The 10,570-nt window shown below is 40.6% G+C and overlaps 1 protein-coding gene across 1 annotated transcript in view; it reads right to left on the bottom strand.

Annotated features, from left to right (window-relative positions):
• LOC110098837 (ABC transporter G family member 28-like) overlaps window positions 1-10,570 on the bottom strand; it is a 53,945-nt gene that overhangs the window by 27,037 nt on the left and 16,338 nt on the right. Inside the window, exon 8 of the mRNA XM_028695741.1 lies at window positions 4,830-4,957. Within this exon, the coding sequence (XP_028551574.1) occupies window positions 4,830-4,957 (128 nt within the window). The remainder of the gene's footprint in view (window positions 1-4,829; window positions 4,958-10,570) is intronic.

Below are 10,570 nucleotides of genomic sequence, written 5' to 3'. Positions count from 1 at the left end.
GGTGGGGGGGGGGGGGGGGGGTTTCCGTGGTTTGTGTTACTTGGATTCCTGTGGGAATTCAATTATGTGGCTGTTTGTATTCCCCTTTCATACCTATAAATATGAGGGGTTTTGTAATGTTTTAAAGAAAGTGATATATGAAGTTTCGAAAAGAAATCCTTGGGATTTTCTTGGAGGAGCTTGCGAGCTTTGTCTACCTTCTTCTCATCTCCTCTAGGAAAGACTTGCGAGTACTTTCCACCCTTCTTCTCGGCTTCTAATCTCTTTCGTCTCTCCGCAAGTTTACACCCCACCTGTATCCTTCTTCTTTTGGAAAGCTTCTTTAGGGTGTCTTGGTTGAGTCAAGTTTGTAAGAGTATTGTCTTGTTAGAGTCAAGTTTGTAAGTGTGTTATTTGAAATGTAAGAGTTTGTTCTTCCCTAAAATTAGCTAAGTGTGTTGCCTTTTTTTTTTGTGATCAAGAATCTTCTTGGGGTCCCTCTCCCCAGGGAGATTTTTTCTCGCATCAATATCCCATAGCCTCTCTGCCATGTCCCATGAGTAAAATCTTGAATGATGGAACTATTAACCCACACACATATGTTACAACAAATTTGAGTGAATGGGATAAGAAAGGCTACTATTGGACATGACGTCGCTTATAGTGAGTTCAGGACGCCCTCTATCGAAATCACTCAAACTTCATTTGATTGCAAAACAAAGTGAACCTCTATGCTTGAAACGTTGAATTTACCAGAGAGAGCACCCCTTGTGTTCAATACGAGAAAACATGAGCGAGAACAACATGCTATGGATGCGACATTATACGAGGTTGTCCGAATGATTTTTGTTCATGAAATAAACTTTGTCATTATGTTCGAAACATCGAATTTACTTAGACAAGAGACTCATATTGCTTATGTCGCTACATGAGTACAAATTCAATAATTCATCAGCGCGCGAGGTGATTACATGTAAACCAAGATGCATGGATAACAAGAAATTGTACAGGGGGATTATTCACATTTATTTGTTCATCTAAATATTTGTTTTGTTTTATTTCAAGTTAATTATATTCATATATATAATTTTGCATAATTAAATTTAAAAATAATAAAAATATATATCATAATCTAAATTCAATCCTATCACAACATATCCCTACCTCCTGAAAATTTTGGCGTGGAACGTCTCGCACGATGGTAGCTAGAAAATAAAAAAATATAACTCAACTATGCTCCTCATACCTGACAGAACCTAGCAACTCTGCTTCGCTCGATCCTTAACTTTCTCCCTTTATTTTCTCACGTTCAAAAACAGCAATACGATCCACTAACAATTCACACTTTCTACTCTCCTTATGTACATGAGTTTGTCCAACACCTGCTCGACCCATGAGCCCCTCTCCATTAATCTCTCTTGTTCTCCTTCATTCCTCTCATTCTTGAGCCCATACTACATAACGGTTCCAACTCCACCCAACTCCACACCTTCGATGGCCCACTTTTCGCTTCTTCGACGCCCACCTTCTCGAACTCTTTCCTCTCACACAGCAGAAACGACACTACCTACTCCCTATCTCTCTATGTCACACAAGTCATGCATACTTGCCCTACCCGACCCTCTCACGTACACAAACATAAACAACCATGCTCTACAGCTCCCTACCCACAACCACAAGCTCCCAAGCCTAGCAAGCAGCCTCCTTCCTGATGCCTATCAAACCTCTACCTAACTCCCTTTGTCAAACCTCAAATTGACCCCCACCCCCAAAAGTCAATCTAGAGTGCAACAGAGAGAATCAGAAAAGACATTTCTCACTAATACCTATTCCAAACTACTTAGAATCAAGTGAGTAGGAAGTAGCCTATTCAGACAATCCTAGCACCATAAAGTTTTATACTTAACAACATGAAGCATATGTAAAATATCTCAAATAAAACGCAACCTCACATGAAATAAAGAGCTTTACTAAACTTCTCAAAAAAATTTTATATACCTAAAAGTGTCTTTCCAGCTCTATAGGCCGGCCCAGGAGGGCCGGATGGACCGATCCAACCTGGACCGGTCCTTCTATATAGTCGGCGGAACTAGCAAGGAAGAGGGGGGGGCGGAACCCCTTGTGGGCCCCAGTTGATTTAAATCCAATGTTGGGTGGGAAATTTTGAAATAAAAGGGTGTTTAAGGAATTTGTATCCCTCATTTAGCTTTAATTATGGAGTAATGATAGAATTAGGTTTTTATCTTGAGATTTGCTGAAATTTTGAGATCTCCTCTTGATTTTGGGCTCTAGGCTTTGCTAGAGAGTTTTGGAGAGTTGTTCTTCCTCTCGAATTGAAGAACATTGCATCGTTTGTTGTTTTCAATCATCTTCTAGTGGAATACAAGTTGTTTCCTGATTTTTCCTTCAAATTTCTCTCTATTTTCCTATGTTGGTTGCTGTCCACTGCTGAAAATAGCAATTTTCTTACTATTTTCCCCACCAATTTCGATTAGGTTTTCTTATGAACTCAAGTATTACCCTAGGGTTACTTGCAAACTCAAGTATTTCCTATCAAATTGGCATCAGAGCATCGATTTGGGACCATCAGCGGCTGAAATTCTAAAATTTCAACGGATTTTTTTAACAACCGGAAGAATATCTCTTGTGATTCTTGGGAAGAGAGATGGCCGGGAAGAAGTAAGAAGTCTTGGAAGGCGAGATCGATCAATTAAAATCAGATTTGGAGGGAAAATTCTTTAATTTTCAAAATCAAATCACCTCCAACAATGAAAAGATAGAAGGGAAATTCACGGTGATGGAAGAGATGTTGAAAAAATTGCTAGAGATGAAGACCAATCCAATGACATCGGAAGCAAGAGAAACCACCGGAGGCCATGGCGTAGGAGGGAATCTGAACCCGTCTAGGGGGAGGAAAAATCCGGAAGTGGAGATCATTGAGGGAGAGGACGACATGCCACCTCTAGAGCCACTTTCTAGAGAGGAGATGAGTTTGGGAAATGACCGAAGGGGTGCTGATTTTGTCAAGAGAAGGGAAGAATTTCATCGCCGAGGTGCTGATTTTGAAGGGAGAAGAGAGGAATACGATGAAGGGTTCGGGTATAATCGCCGGAGGGAAGATCATGATAGTTGGGGAGCACCTCCTTTTAGAGGAATGGGAGGTTATGGAGGATTCAGGGGAAACGGGGAAGACCCACGGGTGAGGAAGCTGAAGATGCCCGTCTTTGAGGGTGAAGACGGCTATTGCTGGATCTACAAGGTGGAGCGTTACTTTGCTGTCAACGGACTGACAGATAAAGAGAAGCTGAAGGCGGCGGGATTGTGTTTGGAAGGAAAAGCTTTGGCATGATATCAGTGGTGTGACAGGAGGGAGCCCATCCAGAGCTAGAGAAAGTTCAAAGATTACTTATTAGAGCGTTTCTGCGCCGATAGGGGAACAGACTTCTATGAGCAATTCTTTGTCTTGACTCAGGAGGGGACTGTGGCAGATTATCGGGACAGGTTTAAGTACTTGGCTAGCAGATTGGATCATATTTCGGAGTCAGTCCTGGAAGGGAACTTCATGAAGGGGCTTAAACCTAAGATACAAACAACATTAAGAGCGCTGGGGCTGAGGAACCTAGGGAATGCTATGGAGCTGAAGCAGTTGGTGGAAAATTAGAAGAAATCAGAAAGAGGGGCTCGAGGAAACTATTAAGGGGGATCATACAGAATGACCACTACCTTCTTGCCTTCAAAAGGGGTAGCACCAGGGAGTCTGAAGGAAATGCCAAAGGAAAAAACTGGAGGAGGGGGAAACGGGTGACAGTTCAAAAAACTAACGGAGAAGGAGATGCAGAAGAAGAGGGCAAAGGGGTTGTGCTTCAGATGTGATGAGAAATACATTTCGGGGCATAGGTGCAAGGACCGAACTCTTCAGGTTCTCCTTGTTCGTGAAGACGAGGAAGACGAGAAGGGAGATGGGATCAGGTCTGAAGAGGAGAAGGAGAAGTTACATCTAGATGTGGAAGAAGTCTATCTGAACTCTGTAGTGGGATTCACTCCGAGTCACATTATGAAAGTAAAAGGATAGATAGCTGAAAGTGAGGTGGTGGTATTGATAGATAGTGGGGCAACCCACAATTTCATTTTCCACCCAGATCATTGAGCTGCTTGGGATGGAGTTAGTGGATACAGGAGGCTATGGGGTGATGATGGGAACGGGATAGGTGAAAATGGGTAGAGGATTTTATAGAAGGGTAGTGCTGAAGATTCAGGGGATCCAGGTGAGGGAGGACTTCCTTCTCTTGGAATTGGGGAGTATTGATGTCATTCTTGGGATAAGTGGCTGCAAACATTGGCGAGACCAAGATCAATTGGGGTACATTGAGGATGGAAATGGTGATTGGGGGAAGGAGGACGATTCAGGGTGATGTCGGACTGACCAAGGCTGGAGTTTCTCTCAAATCCCTAATCAAGGCCATTCAGAGGGAGGAGGCTACTTGGTGGAGTTGCATCGCCTGAAAGGCGTTAGACTAGAGGAAGAATGTAATATTTCCTCTTCAATGCAGCCGTTCATACACTAGTTCAGCGAGGTTTTTCAACTTTCACTGGGTTTACCACCTCAAAGGGAGTTAGAGCACGCCATTACCTTGAAGGAAGGGGAGACACCGATCAGTGTTCGCCCTTACCGTTACCCACAGATTCAGAAAGATGAGATTGAGAAGTTGATCTGGGAAATGCTGGAGGCAGGGAACATCCGACCAATTGTTAACCCTTCTTCTAGTCCAGTCCTCCTGGTCAAAAAGAAGGATGGGAGTTGGGGATTTTGTGTGGATTATAGGGCTCTGAATAAGGGCACTATACTAGACAAGTTTCCAATTCCGGTGATTGATGAGCTATTGGACAAGCTATATGGAGCAGTGGTGTTTTCAAAGTTGGACTTAAAATTCGAATACCACCAGATCAGAGTGAGGAAGACAGATGTTCCAAAGGCAACCTTCATGAGACATAAAGGGCATTATGAGTTTATGGTAATGCCCTTTAGATTGACTAACGCTCATGCTACTTTCATTCTTTGATGAACAGGATATTCAAGCAGCACCTCAGGAAGTTTGTCTTGGTCTTTTTTGATGATATTATGGTGTACAACAAGAATGTGGAGGAGCATTTGAATATTTGAGGGTGATCTTAGAAGTATTGCAGGAGCATCAACTAAGAGCCAACCTGAAGAAATGCAGCTTTGCTCAGTCTAGTATGGAGTACTTGGGACATGTGGTATCCCAAGGAGTGTCAACGGACCAAACCAAAATTGAGGCAATACAGAAATGGCCACTGCTTAGGAACATAAGGAAGTTGAGGGATTTCTTAGGATTGACTGGTTATTACAGGAGGTTTAAGAAGGGGTATAATACCATTGCATGGCCTTTGACTGAGCAGTTGAAGAAAAATAACTTTTCCTAGGGAGAGGCAGCGACCCAGGCCTTCGAGAAGTTAAAGAAAGCCATGACCACTGTTCCTATTCTAGCTCTTCCAAACTTCAGCAGGTCTTTGTAGTAGAGACCGATGCATCAGGATATGGGTTGAGGGCAATGTTGATGTAGAACCACAAGCCTATATCATACTTGAGTCAAGTGCCATCAACCAGGGCAAGACTAAACTCAGTGTATGAGAGGGAGCTGATGGTCATTGTCTTGGCCATTCAAAAGTGGCGGCCCCATCTTTTGGGTTGAAACTTCACCGTCCGGACTGATTAGAGGAGCTTAACGTACCTCTTGGAGCAAAGGATGGTGACTGAGGAGCATCAGCGATGGCTATCCAAACTATTGAGCTACGATTTCGAGATTCAGTACATGTCAGGTTTGGAAAATAAAGCAGTTGACGCTCTATCCAGATGTGTGGGGGAGCTACAGGAATTAGCTGTATCTGTATCCTTGATGGTCGACTGGGGGGACATCAAGGAAGAAAGCATGCTGGATGAATAGTTGAAAAAGATTAGGAAAGATCTGAGGAAAGACAAGAGTAGCCATCTTGGTTATTGCATTGAGGGGGAGAAACTATTATATCAATGGAGGTTTGTGATGCCACGAACTTCCATACATATTCCCCACTTGTTACAAGAGTTTCATGGCAGCGCAGTTGGAGGCCATTCAGGAGTTCAGAAGACATACAGGAGGCTTGCAGCTGAGCTCTACTGGAAGGGGATGCATAAAGATGTTGATGATATGGTGGCAAGGTGTGAGGTGTTCCAGAGAAATAAATATATGGCAATGGCACCAGGAGGGTTACTCCAACCATTGACACTTCCAAACAGAGTATGGAAGGAAGTGTCCATGGACTTCATCGACGGCCTACCCCGCTCAGAGGGATTCACAGTCATTTTGGTAGTGGTGGACCGACTCAGTAAGTATGCACATTTCATCCTCCTACGACATCCTTACACCGCAGTATTAGTGGCAGCAGCATTTATTAGGGAAGTGGTTAGATTACACGGGATTCCTGAATCAATTATCTAATAGATATAAAGTGTTCCTTAGTCAATTTTGGAGGGAACTTTTTAGAATGCATGGCACTGTTCTCAAGAGAAGTACCACCTACCATCCACAAACAGACGGACAGACAGAGGTGATAAATCGGAGCTTGGAGACATATTAGAGGCATTTTTCTTCTGAAACAATACAGAAGTGGGCTAAGGGCGGAATATTAGTATAATACTTCATACAATTCTGCATCTCAAATGACCCCTTTCAAAGTGCTCTATAGAAGAGACCCCCCACACTTAGTGCATTATGGGAGGGGAAACACACCTAACTCTTCAGTTGAATGGTACCTAGAGGAAAGAAATCAAGTGTTGGAGTTAAAGAAACATCTGGGAAGGGCACAACAAATCATGAAGAAGCGAGCAGATACACACAGGAGAGACATACAATATGAAGTGGGGGAGAAGGTGTTCTTGAAGCTAAGGCCCTACAAGCACAAATCAGTGGCTAACAGGAGGAACGAGAAATTGGCCCCGAGGTACTTTGGTCCCTATGAGATCTTAGGAAAGATTGGAGCAGTGGCGTATCGTCTGAAGTTACCCTCCGCTACCATACACCAGGTGTTCCATGTGTCATAGCTGAGGAGAGCGCTAGGGGAGCATGCACCTAGTGTTGAGTTACCAGCATCATTGACGGAGGATTTGGAGGTGGACATGGAACTCGTGGAGCTGGAAGGGGTAGGATTTGATAAAAAGGGAAACAAAGATGTGTTGATCAAAAAGAAGTATCTCCCCGACTACGAGGCTACCTGGGAGCCCTATGAGATTGTGAAACAGCAGTTCCTTTATTTTCACCTTGAGGATAAAGTGAGTTTTTTGGGAGGGGAGTACTGATAGGCCGGCCCAGGAGGGGCCGGCTGGACCGATCCAACCTCCTTGTGTATAGCCGGCGGAACCAACAAGGAAGAGGGGGGGCGGAACTCCTTGTGGGCCCCAGCTTGATTTAAATACAATGTTGGGAGGGAAATTTTTAATTAAAAGGGAGTTTAGGGAATTTGTATCTCTCATTTAGCTTTAATTAGCGAGTAATGATAGAATTAGGGTTTTATCATGAGATTTGCTGAAATTTTGAGATCTCTTAATTTTGGGCTCTAGGCTTTGCTAGAGAGTTTTGGAGAGTTGTTCTTCCTCTCAAATTGAAGAACATTATATCGTTAGTTGTTTTCAATCATCTACTATTGGAATACAAGTTGTTTCCTGATTTTTCCTTCAAATTTCTCTCTGTTTTCCTGTGTTGGTTGCTGTCCACTGCTGAAAACAGCAATTTTCTTACTGTTTTCCCCACCGATTTTGATTAGGCTTGCTTGTGAACTCAAGTATTACCCTAGGGTTACTTGCGAACTCATGTATTTCCTATTAAGCTCCTAATCATATCTCATTGTGCACTAAAAAAGCGTATGTATATAAAAAGTTCAGTCACTCTAGTGCCCTACGGGCTACTTTCCCTTTCCTATAACACAAACACCACTAATGAACTAAAGCTCAATGAAATATGCAATCAATGTATAAGAAATAATAATATGTTTGTAATCAATTGGGAAAAACATGCAAATATATAATACTTTACTATTTTCTATGACATCGTTCGGGTACCTCACTTCATTTTTCATAACAGTCAGGAAAATTGGTTCACCTAAAGTGCCTCGAATCCTTTTCATTTTGTATACACCAAACCGATTTTAGCACTTTACCTCAATTGCGCTCTTCTTTATTCAATTCAACATTTATTTTCCCCTTACACTCCATCCTTTCTTTTCTATTTTCCCTTCCTCTATTCAACAAATCAATTTAAGCAACCCCTTTTTTTCGGCGCACATAATTTCAACAAATGACAACATACACCAAACCTTTATTTCAACATTTCAACAATTCCTTATCAATCCCAAAACAAAATTCAGCTAAAACTACAACATTTCTCACAGATTTCAATAATTATGTTTTGAACAGATTTCAGCAAACATAACAACAGTCTTTAACTATGCTCCTCACTGATTTTCAACAAACATAGATTTCTGCAGACTATAATTTCAGCAAACATTATTTCAGAAAATACTAAATTAAGATTAAACTATTGATTTCTCCACAATTTCTAAAATTCCTACAAAAGCCCTTACCTCTTTACTTCTTAACTAGTTTCTAAATTCAGCAGAATTGAAATTCAACAGCTAGCAGCCCACAATGTCACCTCCAACCTATGTTGCAATACGGATACGGCGACATGGATACGACATGATACGGATATGGGACACATCAATTCTTAAAAATACAGGATACAGGCACGGGTGCGGACATGACATTATAATTTATAAATCATACATAAAAATTAAAAAAGCAATCAAAGAATAATATTTAAAATTAAAAAAAAAAAATAACATCATTTGTAGCCTTATAGCTTATAATATCAAAATAAAAGTAAGCATTAAATGTCTAGTACAACAACAAAAGCATAAACATAAATTGTCTAGCACATGAAGTTTCAACTATTCAATAGAAGAAATTATATGATTAGCTTCTTCAGTGGTTTGTCTTTGAACTTATATATCATCTTCAATAAATATCATAGCTTCTAATTTATGCTCATCAACTGAAAGATTAGCAATTTCTAATATTCCCATATCATCAAGAGACTCAAATCTATCTCGAAAATGAGAGAACCTCGCTCGCAGTCGCGGAAGTAAATAGAACAGGTCTCTTTTTTCAGATTTTATTTTTGTTTTTCAACAGACAAGCGTATCAGATACGCGTGTCCTTTTAAAAGTAAATAGTAATTTAATTGGATATGACAAAGCCGTATCCAACACGTATCGGTGCCGTATCGGAGGTGTATTCGTGTATCAGTGTATCCGATATAGCACGCCTTCATAAATAAGTGTATCGGTACAATATAGCCTCCAAATCTCCCTTCCTTTTCCCTACAACTTCCGGCCATTTTTGTATACAAGAGTGTTGTGGATGGGAGGGAAATGATGTAGCTTTAGTGCTTTAGGCAACCTAATATTATAATAACACTAATGCTCCACTAACAGATCCCTACTCTCTCTCAGTCATAGGATCTCATCAAACCACTGCATGCTTGGCTAAGTGGTTTGGCTACAACAGCTTCTAGAAATAAAATAAAAAATAGGTCTTATAATTCATCCCTCTTTATTGAAATTTTGTCCTCGAAATTCATTAGCTTAGTGGCCATCAAACAAATGAGGAAATTTCAATATAATCTCTTCTTCTTTCTCTCAAGTTGCCTCCTTTTTTGGCTTGTATTTTAATTTTACTTTAACATAAGGGATTTGATGGTTTCTAAGTTGTTTATTATCAAAATTTAGTATTTTTTTATTCTTCAGTGCAAGTCATATTCTTCTTTAAATCGATTTCATCATATGAAATTCTCTAATGGGCATCAGTAACCCATTTTCTTAGCAAAAACACATGGAAAATATTGTGAATATCTGACATATCGGCTGGAAGAGCAAGCCTAAGCCTATAAGCAACATTCTCAATCCTTTCAATAACTTCAAAAGGTCCTATATACCTAGGACTCAATTTGTCTTCTTGTCTAAATATGATTGTACCTTTCCTAGGCTTAACCTTCGTAAATGCAAAGTCCCAATTTCAAAATCTACTGCTCTGTGCTTGGAGATATAATACTTTTGTTGGCGATCCTAAGCAACTTTTAATATGTCTCTGATTAATCTGATTTTCTTTGTTGCTTCATCAACTAGCTCTGGACTCATTAGCTGTCTTTCTCCTACATCAATCAAAGTTAAGGGAGTTCTACACTTTTCTACTATAAAGTGCTTCATATGGTGTCATTTGCATACTTGATTGGTAATTGTTATTGTAAGTAAATTCTGTCAATAGTATATGATCTTTCCAGCTACCTCAAAGATCCAAAACAAATAATCTCAATAGGTCTTCTAGTATGTGAATGGTTCTTTCAGAATGACCATCGATTTGAGGATGAAAAGTTGTACTGAAGTACGATTTTGTGCCCAAGATTTCATGAATGCTTTTCTACAGCCTAGAAGTGAATCTACTATCTCTATAAAAAACAATACTTTTGGAATGCCATGTAATCTG

Source organism: Dendrobium catenatum, unplaced genomic scaffold, assembly GCF_001605985.2.
Source record: "Dendrobium catenatum unplaced genomic scaffold, ASM160598v2 fragScaff_scaffold_670, whole genome shotgun sequence".
NCBI lineage: Eukaryota > Viridiplantae > Streptophyta > Magnoliopsida > Asparagales > Orchidaceae > Dendrobium > Dendrobium catenatum.
Note: the sequence above shows the minus strand (reverse complement) of the source record. Positions and strands in the feature narration are given on the sequence as shown.